The 25648-nt window shown below is 40.8% G+C and overlaps 1 protein-coding gene across 1 annotated transcript in view; it reads left to right on the plus strand.

Annotated features, from left to right (window-relative positions):
- The window catches only part of LOC136876173 (dipeptidase 1), a 232961-nt gene that overhangs the window by 76619 nt on the left and 130694 nt on the right, over positions 1-25648 (plus strand). Inside the window, exon 2 of the mRNA XM_067149896.2 lies at positions 5549-5649. Coding sequence (XP_067005997.1) covers positions 5637-5649 — 13 coding nt within the window. The 5' untranslated portion in view covers positions 5549-5636. The remainder of the gene's footprint in view (positions 1-5548; positions 5650-25648) is intronic.

The following is a 25648-nucleotide window of genomic DNA, read 5'->3' on the forward strand; positions in this document are numbered from 1 at the left end:
TAGTTACTATGCGATTCGGCTATCACGCCTCCCCCTGCTTTGTTAAATTCGAATTAATTAGTGTATTCCCAACTAGCAAATGTACCCGTGTTTCGCTACGGTATTCTACATTGTATACGGATATCGAAGTAAATTACTATACATGCAGTGAATAAGATTTTTAAAATAGTATGTCTCTTAGCGTTATCCAGAAACAGCAGGATGAGGTTCCCATACCTTGTTTCCATTGTAAAGTGCTAGTTGCGAAGTTGTGATGGTAACAGCATGCTCACCTGCCTACTGCCATTCACAATCGAGTAGGGAAGTTTTAATGATAATGGGAAGGGAATTGTTAATTGTTAATTACAATGGTAGTCCTTCCTTATTAATGCTAATTACAAAGGAGTTGGAGAAGGATCCCATTCCTACTGCCAGTCAAAGTCGATGTGGAGAGCAGTGATTACAATAGCAGATGCCCTCCTGGTGAGATTCACTATCGATGTAGAATATTAAGTATAATGGCAAACAACCCCTTTCTACATAGCTACAAAATCTTCATTTACAGATTAACTGCTGCTAAACGATACATCATATCGACAAACGGATTGTACCATAAGACGCCTCATTTAGCGGTCTAAATGGCTGTTTGTAAGATATTTTTCCTGCCTCATCTATTGATGGGTAAAATTGAGTTACAAACGTTGAATAGGGTGAAATTTGGGTAAGGTTTTCTCACAGTGCATTACTTTTGGGTACCAATGTGGCAGCTACAAACATAGAATTTGGCTCACGTATGGATATTGGGTGGGCCAATGTTCATGTAGAATTATAATATTCTGTCTTTCGCATAAGAGATTCGAACTATGAATTATACGTGTACAAAGAGAAAAATGTAGATATAATCGAGAAATAGAGACAAATCTAACATATAAGGAATACAGATAAGACGAAACGTCATAGGACCAAAGTTGTAGAAGACTGCAGATTGAACAGAGATTGTACCATCTGTTGTGGTACGACTTACCGTTTAGCCGCAAAATACCTCGAAGAGCACCGACATTAAAATTGCCTCAATATTCCGATATTTTTCAGGGGTAAAAAATGAAATATTTAAAGATCTTGGAAGCTTTTCGTCGATTACAGGCTAAGACATATAATTTTGCCAAATTTCAAAATTCTAGCTCGTCTGGCAGATTGTGCCTCAATCTTGCTTTGGGGGAGGGGGTAAAAATGAGGACTTTCAGGAAACTAAAGCTAACAAATATACAGGTGGACATTATTACACTTGAAAGGGATAACTGTACGAAAATTTCGCCAAAATAGTCAATGCACAGACACACGGTCGTTACGATTTTATTTACATAGATAGATAAGAAATCTGCTCCACGTACACCACCTTTTAGGCTATGTCTGCTGGACTTAGCCTGCAAAACCGACTGTTCATGATATCTCCCTTATTAATCCTCCTATCGAAAAAGTGCACATGAGAAAAGAATGTTTTAGAAATGGATTTCCATCAAGGTTGGTCGATTTCCAGTCAGGTTGGTCTTGTATATATTGTAGGAGAGTAAAATCACTGTTTCGGTTCCCTATAAACCCCCCAGTCCATTCCGGGAATTTGAAATGGTATGTACCTTAAAAGTCCGCCTCTGTGGTGTAGTGGTTAGTGTGATTAGCTGCCACTCCCGGAGGCCCGGGTTCGATTCCCGGCTCTGCCACGAAATTTGAAAAGTGGTACGAGGGCTGGAACGGGCTCCACTCAGCCTCGGGAGTTCAACTGAGTAGAGGTGGGTTCGATTTCCACCTCAGCCATTCTGGAAGTGGTTTTCCGTGGTTCCCTCTTCTCCTCCAGGCAAATGCCGGGATGGTACCTAACTTAAGGCCACGGCCGCTTCCTTCCCTCTCCCTTGTCTATACCTTCCAATCTTCCCATCTCTCCGCAAGGCCCCTGTTCAGCATAGCAGATGAGGCCGCCAGGGCGAGGTACTGGTCATTCTCCCCAGTTGTATCCCACGACTCAATGTCTGAAGCTCCAGAACACTGCCCTTGAGGCGGCAGAGGTGGGATCTCTCGCTGAGTCCGAGGGAAAAGCCGACCCTGGAGGGTAAGCTGATTAAGAAAGAAAGAAAATGTACCTTAAAACCTACCTTTGGACAGGTGGATGTTAAATATGAAGTTTGGTTGAAATATCTTCAGTAGTTTTCAAGTTATAAGAAATACGCCTTACACGCACCCGCTCTTGAGTTAAGTCTGGTGGGACTTGTACCGAAAAATGGCCCGTTAATGTTACCTCCCTTATTAATCCTCATATCGAAATGGTGCACATGAGGAAAAAGTTTTAGAAATTGATTTCTATTAAGGCAGGTAGATTTCCATTACGTTTGGTTGTGCACGGTATTTGTGGGAGTGCAAAATCACAGTTTCGGTTTCGTATAAACCCCCAGTCAGTTCAGGGATTTAGAGACAATATTGGCCCTAAAATATAGCCAAGTACAGGTAGATTCTAAATATGAAGTTTGGTAGAAATATATCGAGCAGTTTTCAAGTTACAGACAAACAAACAGACACCAAAGCTAAAAATTGTGCAGATGGTCGTTATTACACCTGAAACGGATAACTGTACGGAAAATTCGCCAAAATAGTCAATGTACAGACACACGGTCGTTACGATTTTATTTATATAGATAAAATCATTAATAATAATAATAATAATAATAATAATAATAATAATAATAATAATAATTCGTTTTTATATTCCACTAATTACATTTGCAGTTTCTGGTGACGCTGAGTAGCTGTAATTGTACCCACAACAGTTCTTTAACGTGCTTGTAAGTCTACCGACACGTGACTGGCATATTTCAGCACCATCAATTACCGGGATCGAACTCACCGAGTTAGACTCGCAGAGCTAGAGTGCTATCGTCAAAGACACTCTTCCCAGCAAAATGTGTCATATTTCAAAAATTGTGGTTCATTTTCTTGGATGAAAGTAACATTTTTTTAAACCGTGGCACATACAGACCATTTTGGTCTTGATTTGCCCGGACGGATTCTGCCCAGCAGATGTCCTGCAGGTATTGGAGTTCCATGTGGTCTCCATGACAAGACGATCAAAACCGTTGTCCAGGACGTAGATCTACTGGCGCTGACGGGCTCCATTCATATTTTAAGAAATCATTAGGACACTTCGATTTTGTGGAATATCTAAATCACAACGTAAATAATTCCTCTATAATTCTATATACAACGTGTTCTGCCATTAGACAGGTCTTCACACAGCCACTCTCCATGCAGTCTTGTCTGCAGCCATCCTCTTAGTTTCTTCATAATGTTATGCTATTTTGACACTGTCCACCATCTGGTACCCCTCTGTCCTTTTCTTCTCCTTCTTGAGCGTCCGTCAGCAAACACTCTCTTCGTAGCCAGTGCCCAAGCCAGTTCGACTTCCTTGTATGGGTGGTTTATAATGACTTCCTCTTTTCTCCAATTCTCGCCAATACCTGGTCGTTCCGCACCCTTACCACTCAGGATATCCTTTTCATCCTTCTCCATAACCATATCTCAAATGTTTCTAGTCTCTTTTCATCTACCTTCCTTCACGTCCAGGTCTCTGCTCCACATAGCGCCACACTCCAAACAAAGCATTTCGCCAGCCTCTTCCTTATGGGTGACCTGCGGGTCGGCACGTAGCCTGCTCCTGTCTAAAAGTAGCAAGGGGTCTGCTCAAGGCTTAACGTCTCAATCCGACGGACGAATTACCATCAACAGCGCCACATGCCCTTACTCCATATAAACACTGAGGAGAGGATTAGAAATTGTATACCACCACCTCCCCTACCCTGTCGGCCAACATTCTGATGGTGATTTTTTCCCACCAATGGGACTCTAATAGGCCAACTATGGTGTTAGACCCTATAGTTTTGACATATTAGAACTAACGATCATGGCCACCAGGTGACAGTAGGGTTCGAACCCATACGTCTTCCTGAATGGAGAGCTTGGGTCCATAGCCATAGAGTATGAAGGTGCATGGCCACTCCGTTCGATGATGCTACTACCTTACCATTTACCTAATTAATACTTCCTGCCTTGCCATCTCTTGACCGTTGCAATATTTTTGCTCGTAGTGGTGCTGGTGATTATTGTTTTAAGGGGATAACCATACCCTCTTAAATCTAAATAGAGGGTGAAAGACGTCTTATCCTCTGAGGAATAAAAATATCGGCAAAATAAAGGTGAGAAAATGAAAGATTTCTTAGGCTTCGCAAACTAAATCTGTCGACGTTGGGAAAGAACCAGAGTTGACGAGGGGAGATTGAACAGGAAAGTCGAAAGTGAGGAGAATCAGAGAAGTAAATGGAAGCAATGCCATTCTCAGAGAAGGGTGCTGTGATCGCCGCACTGCCGTCGCGATAGTCCCTGAGGGATGCTTATCGATGTTTTTGCAAGTGTTTCTGATTCCGGTGGGGAAGTGAAGATTTTTACTAGTGTTTCAGTGAAATTTATACCTGCGATTGTTTAAAAGTTGCTGAAACATGGCTAGCGCATTGTAAAGGCACTTGGGTGTTGTCCGGACTCTATAAAAGGTCAGAGGTTCTTTCTGTTTAACCCCACACAAACTCAGATAAGTCTTCAATGACACTGGAACAGGAAATTATTTGAACTGGAAAGGCGGCGGCCTTGGCCTTAATTTAGGTACAGCCCCGCCATTTGACTAATTTGAATGGGGAAACCATGGAAAAATCACTTGTGGTGCCGCCTACGGAGGGACTCGAAACCACAATCTTCATAGTATAAGCTTACAGCTGCACGGCGCGTACCGTAAGGTGGTGGTGGTGGTGGTGGTGGTGGTGGTGGTGGTTATCGTTTTCAGAGGAAGTACATCAAGGCAAGCATACTCTGTTAACTCTAATAAGGGGAAACCCGGAAGAGGTCAGACACTTCGAAGAATGAAGATAGGGAAGGACCATGAAGGGGGTGAAATTAAATACTCCCTGGGTCTCGCAGACCTAATTACGTCGGAGTCGGAAAAGAATAAGAGTTGACCAAGGGAGGATGGATAGGAAAGACAAAGGCGTAGAGCCTAATACAAGTAAGTGATAGCAATGCCAGGCTGAACGGGGGGGGAGCATGGTCGCCAGTCTACGCTCCCAAGTTGAGATCCCCTGGCCCCCCTCTAAGTTGCCTGTCGCAGTGGGTGTATTTTACTGCCCCCCACTCACACGGGGTAGCGAGGCGTGTTGCGATGACATTTCCTGCCACAGTGAGGAAAGGCGTGAAACACTACGTCATTGTTCACATTCTCTAGTCTGCCAATGTCTATTACTGACATGGCTTGTAAGGTTTTCCAGTAACCACGTACCCTGCAGTAAGTTAGTGCTTTCTTCGAATACAATCTCCTTATGCTTTGTGACTTCACAAGGAAATAAATTATTGTTCATATTATCAGGGCAAGGCAGTGATTCATTTCCCCTTATGCACTGTTCATGCTTTATACTGAATTCTTTAATTCTGTGTTATATTCATAAATACTTCGTTAATTCATCATCTGTTGTGTTATGTTTAGGTGCGAGTCTACGAGTGAGAAGAAGGAGGAAAAGCAAGAGCACGACGCTTTTAAACGAGAGTGTAGCAGTGTTAAGTGAAAGAACGTCATGGCAAGCAGCTGTAAGTACCAAATAATAATAATAATAATAATAATAATAATAATAATAATAATAATAATAATATATTTTTGACATCCCAAATATCTGTTATCTTCATTTAGAGTCGTGAGGTTACTGGAGTGTACAGTACGTAACATATAAGCAAGTCTACCAACTCATGAGTGTTCCATTTAAATGTCAAAATTGTCATTCCAGCTCATAGATTTATTTTACACTACTACCATTTTAGGTAGAGCCTCCGTGGCTCAGGCGGCAGCGTGCCAGCCTCTCACCGCTGGATACCGTGGTTCAAATTCCGGTCACTCGATGTGAGATTTGTGCTGGACAAAGCGGAGGCCGGACAGGTTTTTCTCCGGGTACTTCGGTTTTCCCTGTCATCTTTCATTCCAGCAACACTCTCCATAAACATCTCATCTCATCTGTCAGTCATTTGTCATTGCCCCAGAGGAGTGCGATGAGCTTCGGCAGCCGCTAGATGGGAGCTTCATTCATTCCATTCCTGACCCGGTCAGATGACTTGGAAACAGGCTGTGGATTTTCATTTTTCATTTTCATTTTACGACTTTGGGTAGTGTACACAAAGTCCATGAATGGTGCATCTGTAATTCCATTCCCAACGTGTTTTATACCTCTTAGAAGTGAAGCTTCTACGGTGTGTAGAGTGATTTAATTCTTCTTCCGGGTTGAACCGTTTTGTTGTTTTCAGTACATTCCATACAGTTTACCGACGTTTCGAATACATTGCAGTATTCTTTGTCAAGCTGACTGAAATACCCCTACTCGATCCGGGGTAATCAGTCTCTCAGGCAGCAATCACACTAGGGTACATACTTGTTATATACCTCTTCGACCGAGCTCGATAGCTGCAGTCGCTTAAGTGCGGCCACTATCCAGTATTCGGGAGATAGTAGGTTCGAACCCCACTGTCGGCAGCCCTGAAAATGGTTTTCCGTGGTTTCCCATTTTCACAACAGGCAAATGCTGGGGCTGTACCTTAATTAAGGCCACGGCCGCTTCCTTCCCCCTCCTAGCCCTTTCCTGTCCCATCGTCGCCGTAAGACCTATCTGTGTCGGTGCGATGTAAAACAACTAGCAAAATATGTATACCTCTTCGGCTTGTACCAACAGTTAAACCCAATACCTGACCACACTGCCTTGATATGAGCGAGCTGTATGTCCAACCCTTATCCCTTTCTCTACAGTGTCGCGTATGAAGTGAGGTTAATCTTCGTACTGAGTTTTTACGACTGAATGCCCTTCCTGACATCAAACTCATCAGAAAAGTTGATAACAAGAAGTTAACGATGTGGTATATGATAGTAGGAAGGGAGAGTGTGAAACCCGATGCCGGCACATAGCCTGCTTCTGTAGAATAGCACCAAGGAGTCAGCTCAATGCTTAATGTTTCCATCCGACGGACGAATCATCATCAACAGCATCATATGCCCTTACTCCACTGGATCACCGTGGATAGATTTGGAATAAATCCAGGCTTTTGGCACGCAATCCAGTGATTAGAAATTTCATACTGCCACCTCTTCTGCTCTGACGTTCAACATTCTGATGGTGGAAATGTTTTCTACTAACGAGACTCGAACGGCTAACCACGATGTCAGACCATATATATCGTCGTTGCGCCTGGAAATACCGTTATGTGACAATGTTGAGGGGAGAAAAACTGACCCGGAACACATGCATCACTTAGAATGAACATTTTTTCATACAGCTCATGCAGTACTCAAATTTACAAGGGAAGGGCGCGAACCGGGGAATCACAAATCTCACGTAAACTTCGCACACACATTAAATGAGCCAAGAATAACACAACGCAGTCTAGCTTAAGCCAGTGAGGAGGACGGACGTGTCGTGTGGCGTGCGCCTGCTGAGTGGAGTGGATTAAGAGTGAGGAAGCGGTAAGGTCAAGCGGTCGGCAAGGAGATAGATACGATGAATTGGGTAGACGTAGAGGTTATGAGGAAAGTAGTAAGAGAAGTAATACAGGGGGTATGTCCGTTTGAACAATTAAAGAAAATGCTTCAAGAACAAGGCCAGGAGCAAGAAAAGACGAGACAGTGGATCCAGGATTATATGAAGAATACGAAGGCGATGATATTAAGGCAGCGAGAAAGAACTGGTGTCACTAAGAGAGAAAATAAAAAATATGGATGAAGAGATGGTAAACCTGAAGAAAGAAATCGAATTCTGCAGACAGGAGCGCAAGAAGAAATCCATATTTATTTATGGGGTGGAGGAAGACAAGGCAGAATCTAAAGTGGACATTATTTACAAAGTGGTAGATGTTATACAAAAAAAAAATGAAAATAAATTTCAGTGAGGTAGATATAGACAATGTGGAGAGAGTTGGCAAGGTGGGAGGGCACAGGCCCATAAAAGTGTCGCTGCTATCTTCATTGATGGCAGACATAGTGATAAGGAACGCTGGTAATCTACAGTGTGAGAACATTAGAATTAAGAGAGATTTCGGAAGAGAAGAGAGTAGAAATTTTAAAATTCTTAAGAAACATCTTGTGAAAGCAAAAATTCAGGGATTGAAAGCGTATATTAGTGGTCAGATACTCGTGGTGAGCGACAGGAATTGGACCCGAAAGTGGACAATATCGAAACTGAAATTAATGGATGAGAGTTTGAGGCAAGAAGAAACTAGCAGGGCTGACAGTTCGAGGCAAGAAGAAACTACCAGGGCTGATGTACATACTGTAAATGAAGGAACACTGAGTAGATGGAGTTCCTGGGAAGAGATCATGAAAAGAGCTGAAGAAAAAGTAAATGCAAGAAGGATGGAAGTAGTCAGGAATTTAATGGACGAATTAGTGTCGGAAGTCTGCGCGAGGGAAGAAAAAGAACCACAGGGGAAGACAAGCGGACAGAATCGGAGCGAGAATAATGGTTTGAGGGAGGAAGCAGAAGTAAGAAGTGCCGTGATCAAAGGGAGAAGCTTGAGTTTGAAGGACCTATGGGACAAAAAAGGAAAAATGGAAGGAATAATTACGAGAAGTAAAAAGTCAAGTAACAGTAGTAAGTAACATAGTTTGCCTATGATGGAGGACAGAAGCGTAGTTATGGTGGTGTTTGTATGTGTGTATTTACTCAAGTAATGGTGCCTGTATGTGTAGTACAATTGTAATTGAAGTGATGGTGTCTTTAGGTAGAAGATGGATAGACCAAGTGTATGGTATTTATTCAAGTGATGGCATGACGGAGATCGTATTGGTGAGTGATTTATTAGTTAATGATAAGAGGTATATATGTAAGGATATGTGGTATGGAATTGAAGAGAATGATTGTGGAGTGCGATGGATGGATGATAAGAGAGGTAGTGAAGCTTAGAGGGTATTTATTCAAGTGAAGAATGATAAGAGGTAGATATGTATTGATGTTTAGAAGTTTGATCAGAGTTTAGATGGATGGATGATAAGAGAGGTAGCGAAGTTTAGATGGTACTTACTCAAGTAATGATGTCTATATGTGTAGTGTAATTGTTACGAGTTTGGAGATATAAAGGAGGTTGGATGGTATCTACTGGAATTGAAGTGTTAAATATGAAAGGTGATGATAATAGATATATGATGGATGAATGATAAGAGAGGTAGCGAGGTGATAAGGTGTTTTTAAGTGTATTATAATTGTATGGCACTTATTCATATAATGGTGTCTTGAGATATAAGATGGATGGATTGTCGAGTTCGAAGGGCATTGTAATGGTTAAAGTAAAGAAGTGATGGTGTCTGCATGTGTATGGTATGATGGATGAATGATAAGAGAGGTAGCGAGGTGATAAGGTGTTTTTAAGTGTACTGTAATTGTATGGTACTTATTCAAGTAATGAGACTTGAGATATAAGATGGATAGATTGTTGAATTCGATGGATGGATGAGAAGAGGGGTAGCGAAGTCTAGATGGTATTTATTCAAGTAAAGATGTCTTAATGTGTATTATAATTGTAAAGTGAATGAGGACTGGAATTGAAGTGTTAAGTATGACGATGATGGATGAATGTTAAGAGAGGTAGCGAAGTTTAAATGGTATTGGTAAGTGATTTATTAGTTAATGGTAAATCGGCAAGCAAAGTTGGTTTTAGATGATTATTTAATTAGATTAAGCATGGTTGAATAAGATGAGCAGGAATAGATAGGTAGTGCAGTGATAAAGTTGCAACATGAGTAGAATACGTATTAGCAGAATGTGAGTGCAACGGAAGTATGGAATCAGCAACCACGAGGGAGTCAAGTAGAGGAAATGTAGTAGGAATGGAATGTGCTAAGGTTAGCGTGTATGGGGTCTGTGACATTCATAATACCGCTGAAGCATGGAATCAGCAACCCTGAGAGAGACAAGTAGAGGAAATGTAGGAGGAATGGAATGTGCAAAGGTTTGTGTGTATGTTCAGCAGGGGCATGGTGGCGAATGGATGATAAGAAAGATAGCGAAGTTTAGTGGGTATTTATTCTAGTAAAGGTGTCTTTATGATAAGAGGTAGATATGTAATGATATGTGGCATGGAAATGAAGTGAATGATTGTTGAGTTCGATGGATGGATATTAAAAGAGATAGCGAAGTTTAGAGGGTTTTTTTTTTCAAGTGAAGGTGTATTTATGGATATTAGGAAAGATAGCGAAGTTTAGAGGGTATTTATTCAAGTGAAGGTGTATTTATGTGTATTGAGACAGTATTGGTTTTGATTTATTAGTTAATGATAAGAGGTACTAGGATAGAATTAGTATAGATTTAATGTTGTAATTAGTTATAGGCTTAATTCAGATGTAGGGGGTGCCCTAGCATGTGAGCTGGTCATCCGTCCATGTTAGAGGCAGCTTAGGATAGATTAGTATAGATTTAGAACTAGTATAGATTTAATGTTGTAATTAGTTATAGGCTTAATTTAGACGTAGGGGGTGCCCTAGCATGTGAGCTGGTCATCCGTCCATGTTAGAGGCAGCTTAAGATAGATTAGTATAGATTTAATGTTGTAATTAGTTATAGGCTTAATTTAGAGATAGGGGGTGCCCTAGCATGTGAGCCGGTCATCCGTCCATGTTAGAGGCAGCTTAACAGATTTAGCTAGGGGTGGAACCTTGCATGGTTGTCCGGTATTCCGCCTGTGTAGGGTCCACCAAGTTAGTAGTATGTAAATTGGCTTAGGCTGGACATTGTTATTTTTCTTTATAACGGATCAAATGGGTATTATTACTGTAGATCTAAAGAAAAATAATAAATCTAAATCTAAATCTGAATAACACAACGGCCAAACCATTTATTTAGGAAATTAACTCATGTAATCTACAAAAATGAAATGGCGTATAAAACTAAACTATAGATTAGATCAACTTGAGGTACTAGAAAGGAGAATCATGAGAAAAATCTTAGGCGCTGTGAAAAGAACAGAAGTATGGAAATTAAGATCTAATGATGAAATATACAGAAACATAGAAAACATAACAGAAACCATAAGAAAAAGGAGATTGCAATTTTTCGGACATGTTTACAGAATGGATGATTCCAGATTAACAAAGAGGATTTTCAATTACCTTTGGGACAAAAAGACAACAACTAGCTGAATTCAAGAAGTAAGGAAAGATTTAGAAAGAAATAATATAAGAGAAGAAGAAACTATGGACAGAGACATTTTTAGAAAGAGGGTAGTAAGTATGGAAGGATTCCAAGGAAGATTGGACAAGAAGCCTGGTGCGAAGTGGTCCGAGGACAGAACGAAACAGTGAAAGGATGAAAGAATATTGGAAGGAGTGGAAGAGAAAACAACACAGTATGAAGAACTAAATTGAAATTGGCACGTGGTCCTTAGCAGGCTTCATCGGAAAGAAGAAGAAGGCGTATGGCTTTTAGTGCTAGGATGTGTCCAAAGACTTCGGCTAGCCAGGTGCAGGTCTTTTGATTAGACTCCCGTAGGCGATCTGCGCGTCGTGATGAAGATGAAATAATGATGAAGACGACACACACACACACACCCAGTCCCCGTGTCAGGGGAAGCAACCAATTATGGTTAAAATTCCTGACCCTGCCGGGAATCGAACCCGGGATACCCTGTGGCTCCTCGGTTGTATTATCCCATAGGCTGAGTGGACCTCGAAACATCCCTCAGGTCTAGGTAAAAATCCATGACCTGGCCAGGAATCGAAGCTGTGGCCTTCGGGTGAGAGTTAAGCACGTTACCCCTAGACCAGAGAGCCAGCTATTTTACTTCATACTATGTCAGACTTCATCTTATGACGCTCTTCAATATAATGTGGAGCAAATACTGTTGTTTCTTACCGCGCACATCTTCTACCAACATGCAAACTACCATTACAAACCTTTTCTAATGCATGTAAAACAGTTTATCATATGGCTACACGGAGTCAAGTGGGCGAGTCAATAAATCTGTCGAATGATTCTTGAATGATATCGATTCTGTCATGGATGACGTCCACTGTTTTAATGATGTATCCTGAACTGAGCGTAGTGTATTAATCTTAATATTATTTAAATAAAAATTAAGAATTCCCTTAGTCCCGTGTCCCGATACGGTGAGACATACTATGACGTAATTGCCTTGTATTTTCATCCTCAAAAAGGTACGAAAAATGAACTTTACCGTACGTTGATTTCTTTCCCTGTATTTTATTAGAAATCGTCTCTGGTTGGTTGAACTCGTCTTCACAATTATGTAAACACGTATAGTCAGAGAGATTATGAATTAGCGCAACACCAAACTTCACCTTGAATTTATTCCCCGCTTGATTGTAGCACCTGCCCTGTCATCAACACGCTGTACCCCCACAGCAGTTGATCCTGACGATGGTGGTTTTGTTCGAATCTACTTACTCATGATACACTCTGGACGTGGTGGCTAATGCAAAACCCATTGCTTGCGCGACTTCGGAGATGGAATAATCCATGCGTGTGGCACCGACAATCTGGTCGAAATCAAAAGCGCCGAGATCTCTTGTCTTTCTCATCCTGTGCTCACCTGTTACTCACACAGTCAGTACGAGATCTGATGACATACATCACAGTCACATACCACGCCGAACTATTACATTCGCTAGGCCGACCACTGAGCCATTTTTGCCAAAACAGCATCTTTAATTCAGAGTATAGTCGTGGAGATGCCGGCCGTGAAAACCCCAGCTATTAAGTGAGTTGACGGAGTTAGTTATAGAAAATGACAAGCCTTGTAATGTAAATATTATAACTAAGCCGAGGACGTTCAGGCATTAAAAATCCCGTTTCAGGCAGTCAAAATACGCATTTTAAAATGTTACTATAAAAATTTGTAGAATCTTATAGTAACTTATTATCATTATCTTCTTCTTCTTCCGTTTACACTCCAGTGTTGGTTTTTCCCTCGGAATCAGCGAGGGATCTCACCTCTACCGCGAAAGACCAGTACTTCGCCCAGGCAGCCTCACCTGCTATGCTGAACGGGGGCCTTGTGGGGGAATGGAAACATTGGAAGGGATAGACGAGGAAGAGGAAAGGAAGCAGCCATGGCCTTAAGTTAGGACCAATCCCGGCAATTGCCTGCAGGAGACGTGGGAAACAACGGAAAACTACTTCGAGGAGGGCTGAGGAAGGAATAGAACCCCACTCTACGCAGTTGACCTCCCTAGGCTGAGTGGACCCCGTTCCAGCCCTCGTACCACTTTTCAAATTTCGTGGCACGACCGGGAATCGAACCCAGGCCTCCGGGGGTGGCAGCTGATCACACTAATCACTACATCACAGAAGCGGACTATTATTATTATTATTATTATTATTATTATTATTATTATTATTATTATTATTATTATTATTATTATTATTTTACCACAGCATGGTGAGGTTGCGGGTGCAAACTCTGATGCTCCTGTGAATTGGCCCTGTTTAATGACCACGTTCCCATTGTGAAGGATAAATTGAATGTTTCTGTGGTGATCGACCAGAATTGTATGTTGTGTGCTGCAACAATCCCACTCTCCAAGTCAGATGAATTAACCAGTGACGGTTAAAATTGACCCGGCCGGGAATCAAACCTGAAATACTTAGAACTGAAGGTCTCAACGCTGACCATTCAGGTACTTTGTGGTAACTACGTAACTATTTAAAATTAAAATGATCTCCTGAGCATTGTTAAGTCTGGGTTTGGAAGTGGTCCGGTTCATTGGCGGAATGGTCAGCTGCAGACGGCCCTGCGTTAGATGCCTGGCCGGGCAGGGGATTTTAGCCGTATTTGATTAATTCCTCCAGCTCAGAGACTGGATGTTCGTGATTGCCTTGGTACAGCTACACACCTACATTAAACACATCACACGCGCAATAGTGAATATATCTCTCCGCATAGAGTTCACGTGAGGAAGGGCATTCGGCCATAAAACTAGGCTTAATCTATATTAGTTCCAACCCAGGTAAATTGGGTAAAAGTCATAAAAAACTGTATTTAGAAGTGCCACTTTGTTATTGATCTCCGTTCTCTGAAGACAGGGGTTTTTTTTTTTACCATTTGCTTTACGTCGCACTGACACAGATAGGTCTTATGGCGACAATGGAATAGGTAAGAGCTAGGAATGGAAAGGAAGCGGCCGTGGCATTAATTGAGTTACAGCTTGGTGTGAAAATGGGAAACTACGCCATCTTCAGAGCTGCCGACAGTGGGGTTCGAACCACTATCTCCCTAATGCAAGCTCACAGCTGCGCGACCCCTACCACACGGCCAACTCGCTGAAGACAGAATACATACATACATACATACATACATACATACATACATACATACATACATACATACATTATCATTATAGACTGTTATGCCTTTCAGCGTTCAGTCTACAAGCCTCTGTGAATTTACTAAACGTCGCCACAATCCTCGATTTGCAACTAGTGTTGTGGCCTCATTTAGTTCTATACCTCTAATCTTTAAATCGTTAGAAACCGAGTCTAACCATCGTCGTCTTGGTCTCCCTCTACTTCTCTTACCCTCAATAGCAGAGTCCATTATTCTCCTAGGTAACCTATCCTCCTCCATTCGCCTCACATGACCCCACCACCGAAGCTGGTTTATGCGTATAGCTTCATCCATCGAGTTCATTCCTAAATTACTCTTTATCTCCTATAATAATAATAATAATAATAATAATAATAATAATAATAATAATAATAATAATAATAATAATGTTACTGTGTTTACGTTCCACTAACTCCTTTTGACGGCTTTCGGAGACGCCGAGGTGCCGGAATATTGCCCCGCAGGAGTTCCTTTACGTGCCCGTACATCTACCGACACGAGGCTGACCTATTTGAGCACCACCGGACAGAGTTAGGTTCGAACCTGCCAAGTTAGGGTCAGAAAGCCAGTGCCTTAACCATCAGAGCCACTCAGCCGTTCGGATAGTTGGAGTTCTGTATACATATGAACTTATTAGCTTTATCAAAATTTTCACCAAAACACCTTTCTTACCCCATTCATCGCCAAGTATATGTGTTAGGCTGCAAATAAAAGAAGTAAGCTGTGCCACTTGAAGAGTGATTCATCAGTTATCTCTATGACACCAGAGGAAATTATTTAAAAGTTCGTTCGTCTGTGTACCTTACACATAGGTCATTAAAATCCTTGGTCGCTATCGGTGCACAAGAATTCTTATCGTACCACCTTATCAAGTTCGGGCTAAAGACCAGCTAGAACAATTGCCGTTACTTACACACATTGATAATGCCTGGCTGCACCAGACCAACGGATTGATAAAATCCCCACGTTACACGCCCTCGGTTTTGTTACTGGAAAATCTGAGGTCGAGATTTGACAGTTGACAGAAACAATCCATAATTGAAGTGTCTGTTTCTAATGTCAAAATAACATTTTTTTTTGCTAGTTGTTTTACGTCACACCGACACAGATAGGTCTTACGGCGACGATGGGACAGGAAAGGGCTAGGAGTGGGGAGGAAGCGGCCTTGGCCTTAATTAAGGTACAGCCCCAGCATTTGTCTGGTGTGAAAATGGGAAACCACTGAAAACCATTTTCAGGACTGCCGACAGTGAGGTTCGAACCTACTATCTCCCGAATACTGGATACTGGCCGCACTTAAGCGACTGCAGCTATCGAGCTCGGTGTCAAAATAACAGCATTTTACTACGTGCGTATGAAAGTTTATACGGTACTTTATAACTAAAAACTAATTTTTGCTATTTTTATCTGTTTGTTTGTTTGTTTGTTTGTTTGTTTGTTTGTTTGTTTGTTTGTTTGTTTGTTTGTTTGTTTGTTTGTTTGTTTGTTTGTTTGTTTGTTTGTTTGTTTGTTTGTTTGTTTGTTTGTTTGTTTGTTTGTTTGTTTGTTTGTTTGTTTGTTTGTTTGTTTGTTTGTTTGTTTGTTTGTTTGTTTGTTTGTTTGTTTGTTTGTTTGTTTGTTTGTTTGTTTGTTTGTTTGTTTGTTTGTTTATTTGTTTCGGCTAATCTCCGAAACGGTTGGACCTATTTTGGTGGACTTTCACTGGCAGATAGCTGATCGTGTAGGGAGTAACTTAAGCTACTTCGAAATTTTCAAAGCAATTAAGGGGGGAGACAGGGGGAGATATAATCATAATAGACGAAATATCGAAGTTGTCGAACAGGGATAGACAATGCTCATTTTAAGCCCCTTGACGCAAAGAAGAAAACTCGTTAGGCCCTACGGGCCCGAAAACCATGTCTTAAGGCCCTAAAACCAACCGTTATGAAGATATTGGCACCACTCTAACTCTGCTCTAGGAATCCAATAAAGAAACGACCAGCTGTAACCATGGCAACGTCAGCTCAAGGATTCTACAGCAGCGAGATTTGCCACCCAAAATTGGTAGGCTACACATATGAATTACTGTCTGGAAAAATTATACTGTGTGTATAAGACACTCGCAGCACCCATTTGGGCAGGGATGGTAAGGGGGTAAAGTAAAAAAATAATCTATCTACGGTATATAAAAATGTATGTATGTATGTATGTATGTATGTATGTATGTATGTATGTAAACGACACATCTCCTAAACCACTTGAGCAATTTCAACCAAACTTGGTACACTTATTATTTACTATCTGAATCCATAGTTTTCGGGGTCGCTGAGATGAATAGTGACACTCCGGACTTTTTAAACTCGAAGTTCGAGGCCCTTTGGGATGGAGGGTGGCGTGGGTGAGATATAAGAGTAATCGAAAATAGTTGTCGAGTCCATAGTTTTTGGGGTCACCTAGATGAGTGGTGACACTCTGGAATTTTTTAAAGTCTAAGTTCAGTTCCCTTTGACATAGGGTTGAGAAAGGGTGAAAAAGACTAATATGACCGAAATTATGTATGTATGTTCCAGCAAAGCTGTCAACTAAACATGGTACAAACATTACTAGCGTGAAATACAAATATAACTAATGCGATGACCTTAGTTTTCATGGGCTTGAAAGTTTCCTAAAAATCCTAAATTTTACCCCTTAAATCATGATGATGGCACACATTGCCAGACGAGCTAGAAAATTAAAATTCTGAAAAAGTATAGCTTTTGGCCTGTAACTGACAGGATAATTCCATGATGTTCAAATGTTTAAAATTTTACCCCGAAAAGTACGGAAATATCGAGGCAATTTTAATGACGGTGCGGACCTTCGTTTCGAGGTAATTGGTGACAATCGCGTAACTAGAAAAGAGGCGGTAGCTGTCGCGAGACGAATGCGCAGTAGACTGGCGTGGTCGTGACGTCACTGGACTCTCCCTCCCATTACACTACTCATTGTTTTACGCGTTTATGTCAGTCTATATACTCCATGGTGTCAGTGTTTTCATTCGAAGCAGTGAAGTTCGGTGCATTGCTGTTCGTGTGCGATTTGCATATTGTTTCTTTAATGATTTAATTACTTTCGAAGTTTGTGAAAGTTTTAAAAGTCGTTAACTTGTGCGTATCGTTCGTGAGTCAATTTTCAGTGTATATGTCGTGTTTGTGCTGTTAAAATGCCGTGCTCTGCGGTTGCAGACTGTACAAATCATCCTAACAACGCAAAGAAACGGTAAGTTGTCCTTTTATAGTTCCCAAAAGACCTAACTCCGCACAAATAGTGGGTAGAGTATTGTAAAATAAAATATATTTTTAAACTCCAAAATCGCACGTATATGCTCCGAACATTTCTGCCTCCTGATTTTGAAAAAAATGTTAGGCACTTTAAAAAAAGGGACATTTCCTTCCCAAAACATTCACACACTTTATGCATCAATAGAAAATTCAGAGAGTTAAGAGAGAAATACACGTGCATAGGGCACTTATTTTGAATTCTTTCAAGTAACTGGGAGCTGTAAATACTAAAATATCCGGTATGTTGGAACACTTAAAAAGATATGTAAATATATTAGAAAAAGGTTTCACTATTCTGGCTTTTAAAGTATGTCTGCAATATTTAGAAAAGTACACAAACAAAATAATAAAACGAATAGTTTTATGCAATATCTTAGTGGTTTACATATGAAAATATTATGTTACAACCTAAAGATTTGTTGTGATAAGTAAGATAAACGGGGCGCTCGGCACACTGATTTGGAATAAGTTACAGCACCTGCATCCGGGAGATAGTGGGTTCGAACCCCACTGTCGGCCGCCCTGAAGATGGTTTTCCGTGGTTTCCCATTTTACACCATTTTTACCTTCCTTCCCATTCCTAGCCCTTTCCTATCCCATCGTCGCCAAAAGACCTATCTCTGTCGGTGCGACATAAAGCAAATAGTGTTGGAAGAGATCATTAGTAGTGGAGCTCCGCGAACTTAACATCTTTTCTCGTGTTCTGTGTAGTGTTAGTGGGTATCAGGGAGTGAGTATTTGTACATTTATTTGATGTGGTGGTTGTGTGAACGTGCTATCTTCAAGAGTCTACAACTTATTTTAATTGATTTGAGGGCATATTTTGGTTTAAGTTTTTTCCCTAAGTGCCTCTATATTGGATTTTGCTACAATTGCTCCAAGAGTGTATTTTGGTTGCTAACCTTGCCCTAACAACCGCCCACTCGCCAAATTTTCTTGGTCTCCATAGATACTACTATACTAGATATATAACTCCACTCTTCCATTAAAGCGTTTCTACTACTGGGAGCCATCTTGGTGTTCTGCAAAAAATTACTAATAATAATAATAATAATAATAATAATAAATTAAAGAAGCAGTGTACAGTACTGCGCGTTCTCCTTCGCCACATCGAAAGGCGCATCCCACCGCTTCACCCTCCAATGACTTAATATCACAAAGGCTGGCTGTCGCGCGGGCACAGTACGCACGAGCGGGCTATTGCGGATGGTTGAGTCGTGTTTGTGTTCGTTCGAATTGAATAGTTATGTAATTAGTCATGCCTAAAAGAAAATGAAACTTTCTGAAAACAGGAGAAAGGCCAAAAGTCAACTATTGGAACATGAAAATGAATCTCAACTGGATATAGAAAGTCGTCTTACAAATTGTCGATTGAGGCAATCCATGTCCAGGTCCAATAAAAGTAGTTCTGAGAGGAACGAACGATTGCAGTTAGATAGAACCTGTCATTCATTGTTTAAGGAGTCAAGAATCTCAGAAGTCTACAAAACAGCGTATAGAAAACGACCGTATTCGACAAGCTGTCTCGCGAAGTCTAGAATCAGGCAATTCTAGAAAGCAGCGATTAGAAGATGACTGTATTCGACACTCTGTGTTGCGAAATCTAGAATCGGATGACTCTAGATAGCAGCGATTATAAAATGACCGTATTCGACACGCTGTCTCGCGAAATCTATAATCGGACGATTCTGGAGAGTAGCGAATAGATGACCGTATTCGACACTACGTGTTGCGAAATCTAGAATCGGGCTATTCTAGACAGCAGCGATTAGAAGATGGCCGTATTCGACACTATGTGTTGTGGTATCTAGAAACAGATGATTCTACAGAGCAGCGATTGGAAAGTGATCGTCGTCATCACCAAATTCAACGTGAATTTGAAAGTCAAGAACAACATGACATCCGTATCACTGAACAAGGTGATTGATATCGTAAGTCACTAGGACAGAGAATCGAGCGCTTACAACAGCTCCGTAAAACTATGAGTACCATTCGTCAGTCAGAATCAAATTTTCATCGAGAAAGGCGTTAGTTACTGCCAGACAAACGACAAGTGTTATGCGGAATATTAAAAGTTAAGAGAACCGGCGATAACGATGACCAAAAAAGAACAACTAATAGACGTTATGTTGCATGGCAAGGAAAACATAACAGTGGCTTCAATGATGATGCCCAAATAAATTATTCTGCAGCATCAGAGATAGCCTCTATGAATGTTTGTTGCATTTACTCTAAAGCTCTAAGGTGGAGAGATGAGTCAAAATGACGTTGTTCTTCTGGGAAAGTGCGCGTGGACTCTATTAAGCAGCCACCTGAGCCACTTAAGTGTTTGTTATGTGGCAAACATGATCAGTCTCAACATATCATAAACAATATTAGGCGCTATAATTCGGCTTTTCACATGACTTCTTTCGGGACAAAAGAGGTCGATGAAGGGAAAATTATATGCTCATGTTTACAATATAAGGACAGGTGTATCATTTAATTGGTTCCCATCTTCCAGTAGATAATGCGAGAGAATCATTTTTACAAATCAGGCAATTCAAAATGATGGACCCAATTTCATAAATTTATTCTGTGAAATCTAATAAACATCGTAATGTGAGACATGTGCTAAGAACGGTAAACTCTCAGTTTTTTTACAGTCATATCACAAGTGTTCTTTGTGAGCACCTTGTGTAACACGACATACATCAAGCCGATAGTCTATCTCCTGCCAAACCTTGTGTAGTGTGTCGCGGTCAATCTCGGCGATGGTTGCTGTGATGCGGGCACGAAGGTCGTCCAATGTTAGTGGAAGAGGTCGTACGTAAACATGATCCTTTACGAAACCCCACAAGAAGAAACCACATGGGATTAAGTCTGGGAAACGCGGTGGCCAACGAATGAGAGTTCGATCCTCCTGAGATGCACGACCTATCCAGCGTTGTGGCAATGTCTCATTGAGATGGCTCCAAATGTTGCCATGGTAATGCGGAGGGGCACCATCCAGTTAAAGGATGAAATCTGCACTACCCTCTTCGAGCTGTGGAAGGAGCCATTGTTGCAGCATATCAAGAAAAACATTTCCTGTCACAGTACCCGGTTTAATGAAGAAAAAGGGTCCATAAACATTCTCATGGGAAATGGCACAAAACACATTCACCTTGGGAGAATCGCGTTGGTGTTTAACAACTTGATGGGGATTAGAAGTTCCCCAGATTCTTTCGTTGCGTCTGTTCACAGTCCCGAAAAGGTGAAAAGTCGCTTCATCACTTGAAAATGTCCCTTTCGGAGAACCCATCCTCTTCCATTAATGTGAGAAAATGAGCACAAAAGGACGCTCGAGCAGCATAATCAGTGTCTTTTAAGCCCTGAACCAGGCGCAGGCGGTAGGGTTTCATTCGTAAACGTTTCCGCAGAATGCGCCAAACAGTTTCCTGTGGAAGTTCAAATTGCCTCGATGCCCGGTAGGTGGACTTCTGCGGACTCCGTACGAAACTGGCGCGAACACGTTCCACTGTCTCTTCCCCGGTCGAAGGACGGCCACAGCCCGTGTCTCTGAATTTTGCATACCACGCACGAATGGCTTTTCCAGTAGGTAGGTCTCTTCCATACCTGGTACGGAAATGCCGTTTAACACTAATCACAGACTTGTTTACATGGTAATCAAGCACACAGAACGACTTCTGCTCTCTAGCCGCAGCCATTTTCCTTACTCCCTTCCTGCGCGCTCGTAACGGCTGAAAATGAAACCACATGAGATGAAATAAACTCAACTAAACTTTGAGAGTTTGCCTTTCTTTGCGCATATCTCACAGTATGATATGTTCATTAGGTTTTATAGAATAAATTTATAAAATCGGGTCCATCATTTTGAATTGCCCTGTATATTTCATTAGCGATTATGTACCACAAAGGGCCGCAAGATTACAATGTTATCCAAACATAAACACTTCGTTAGTAGAAAGCTTGCAAAGTATGCTTATTGAAATGAACAGTTACATTCGTGATTTTAAAACTGCTCTTCAATTTTTCACACCAAATTCAAACGAAAATGACAATAAAATATTTATAAATGCTTATCGGCGACCTTCAGCAGAGCATAGAGGTCGCCACAACGAACCGACAACAAAGGAAGTATCTGTGTTACTGGCAAATCAAGATTGTGATAAACGGGATATACTGCTTCGCAGACATTGCAGAGAATCATCGAAACTCACAGATTTGATGATGCCCTACAGTATCCTCTAATGTCTGTTTATGGAGAAGACGGATATAACTTTTCGGTCTATCAAGTCGACCCAAACACAGCCCAAACCAAATGTTCAAAAAAATGTTTCAGCACTACAATACTATTGTCACCGATTAATGATTAGAGAGAATTAGTAAAATCATTTACATTATTACAAACAATTATTTAATCGATATTTAGTTGACATATACGCTAAAATTGAAACATACCGAGCTCGATAGCTGCAGTCGCTTAAGTGCGGCCAGTATCCAGTATTCGGGAGATAGTAGGTTCGAACCCTACTGTCGGCAGCCCTGAAAATGGTTTTCCGTGGTTTCCCATTTTCACACCAGGCAAATGCTGGGGCTGTACCTTAATCAAGGCCACGGCCGCTTCCTTCCCACTCCTAGCCCTTCCTTGTCCCATCGTCGCCATAAGACCTATCTGTGTCGGTGCGACGTAAAGCAACTAGCAAAAGAAAAAAAAAGAAAGAAAATTGAAACAGACACACTCGTTTTTGTACGAACTAATCAAGAAATGCTTCGCATTGACAATTATATTCACCCTCAAGACGCAGTCAGTCGTAATGAGAATGTAGAGGACTTGGGTCCTTCATCGTTTACGGGAGAACCTAGATATATGCACCAACACACACAGGATGCGTTTTGTTATGTTAGGAAATATGGACGTCCCGATATTTTCATAACGTTCACGACCAACCTAAATTGGATGCAATTACAAACGAACTTTTTACTGGGAAGTTGGTTTCTGATCAGCATGTTGTTGCAGCAAGAGCTTGTAAACAAAACTGAAAAAGAATGGATCTCCTGGTGAAAGGAAAACTTTACGGTTCCGTTCGCTGTTTTATCTATTGTATATAATGGCAGAAGCGTGGTTTGCCCCATGCCCACATTTTGATATGAAAATAAGACCACAGCAAATTGCTTATGTTATTCGAGCAGAATTGCCAGACCTAGAAGTTGATCCAGAACTATTTGATGTTGTAAAAACCCACATAGTACACGGTCCATGTGGCCCTTACAATCTATCTCCGTGTATGAAGGACGGTATTTGTAGTAAAATATTTCCTAAATCTTTCAGTACAGAAACTGTTACAGGTGAGGATGGTTATCCATTTTACCGACGTCGTTCACCTAAAAACGGTGGTATACGAACGGCAATCCGATCACGAACTAACTCTATTGATATCGATATTAGCCGGATTGTTCCATTTGCCCTGGGATTGTCGCGTTCTTTTAGAACACACATCAACGTTGAACTTTGTAACAGTGTAAAATCAATAAAATATATTTGCAAGTATGTCAACAAAGGTTCAGACTTGGCAGTCTTTGGAGTACAAAATGCTAACGATGAAGTGACATCATATCAAAATGCAAGATATATTAGTACTTCCGAAGCAATCTGGCGCATGTTGAAATTTTCGATTCACGAACGTTTCCCCGCAGTAACACATCCATTTAGAAAATGGCCAGAGAATTTATTTTGATCCAAACAATTTCCGTGGAGTGGTAGAGAATCCGAGGAACACTACATTGATGGCGTTTTTCGATCTGTGCCATAACGACGAATTCGCAGCCAGTTTATTGTATGAAGGAGTACCAACTTATTACACATTTAATAAAGAAAATGGTACATTCCAACGGCGACGCCGAAGTACTCCTATGGAGGGTCATCCCGGCATATTTCACGAGCATACTCTTCGTAGAATTTATACAATTCATCCTAATAATCGGGAATGTTATCACCTAAGGATGTTATTAAATGTTGTCAAGGGACCAACTCCTTTCGAAGGTCTCAAAAGCGTGAATGGTATTTTACATCCTACATATCAAGCAGCATGCCTTGTACTTGGTTTACTAGAAGGCGATATTCGCTAGTGCGACACATTAACAGATGTCAGTATAAGCAGCAGCACATCTCAACTGCGAGAGCTATTTGCCATTATGTTGGTATTCTGCATTGTTTCTAATCCCTCAGAATTATGGGACAGGTTTAAGGATCATTTCATAGAAGATTATGTAAGAAACCTCGAACGACATTACCCAAATGCAGACATAAATGCTCATTTACAAAACTTTACTAATCGTGTTATATTTGCGTTACAAGACATTCTTCTTTCCATAGGCGGCAATACTCTCGCTCTTCATGGCTTACCATCTCCACAAGTGACCGATAAGATTGTTGATAATTTGAACAGAGAATATATTGAACATACAAATGTTGATCCAGTTGAACTTCAACATACGATAAATCAGAATGAACCAAGATTAAACAACGAACAAAATCAAGTTTACCGACTCCTCATTGACAGTGTGAATGCTGCTAACGCTGGTGGCGTATACTTTTTAGACGCTCCAGGTAGTACTGATAAGACATTTTGATAAATCTTTTACTGGCCAAAATACGTTCAAAAAAATTGGCATAGCAGTCGCGTCGTCTGGAATAGCTTCACCTTTACTTCCTGGGGGGGAAACAGCACATTCTGTGTTTAAAATAACAATAGAAGCAGTGAGCTGACGTATTCAGTTCGAAGGCTGGTTTGATCCTCTTGATCCTAACGATTACGGAGTAGTATGATGGGCACGCCAATCTATTACCTCTTAGGTCTTGCATTGTTCTGTTCACGGCTTCGATTGAAATTTTGTTCGCCATAGTGCATTCATCTCACACTATAAAGACACACTCTTGTAATACTTTGGATTTATGACTATTCTTCGATACAATGCAGACTGGATCATGAGATTTAACTAGGGGTTGCTTTACCCATGGGCACCTATACGTCGCATGTTCACGAGCGAGGGATGCCACTAAGCGTTGTTGTTTTAGCCCAAGAAAATCGTACACTAAACATTGCATATAAAGAGCTTTTTCAATGAGATTAATACGAAAAGCCAAAAAAAAAATACATATATCAAACTATTTCAAACGTTGACAAGGATGCTTTTAATAAGTCAAAATAGCCCAAGGAAATCGTACACCAAACATTGCATATAAGGAGATTTTCCAATGAGTTTAATACGAAAAGCCAAAAAGAAACTTCAAAAGTTGAAAAGGAAGCTTTATAAGTCAAAAAGAAAATTCAACGCGCTCGAAGTCGCAGGCACAGCTATTAAAAATAAAAGTACTCTATTTCAGCGAATTTACCTATGTAAAAACGATATGTGGTAATAAAATATAATGTTTCCTTTCGCTTTTAAAGAAATAGCTTAAAACATCTAACGGCTGAATTAATAAACGCGGGTGAAACCGCAGGTGCATGCTAGTCCTAAATACAATATTTCACCAAGTGTTTTCCTTCCTTGACTTATTTCCACCAACTGATCAGTAACAAATACACTGCAACTCGCAGAAAATTAGTCTACACAGATTACCACACACCTTTCTAAATTTTCCATTCATATTACGAGCACGAGCCAATTCCTAGAAGGAACGTCAACATGGTACACGAGTCCAGTAGAAAGTAATCTATTATACATCCCTACAACACCAAAGCCCCACATGAACTCATCCTTATCAAGCAGTTTGATCTCTCGGTATTCCTTATATGCCCCAAATGTATCTATATTATTATTATTATTATTATTATTATTATTATTATTATTATTATTATTATTATTATTATTATTATATTACCGGGCGAGTTGGCCGTGCGCGTTGAGGCGCGCGGCTGTGAGCTTGCATCCGGGAG

Source organism: Anabrus simplex, chromosome 6 (assembly GCF_040414725.1).
Source record: "Anabrus simplex isolate iqAnaSimp1 chromosome 6, ASM4041472v1, whole genome shotgun sequence".
Classification (NCBI taxonomy): domain Eukaryota; kingdom Metazoa; phylum Arthropoda; class Insecta; order Orthoptera; family Tettigoniidae; genus Anabrus; species Anabrus simplex.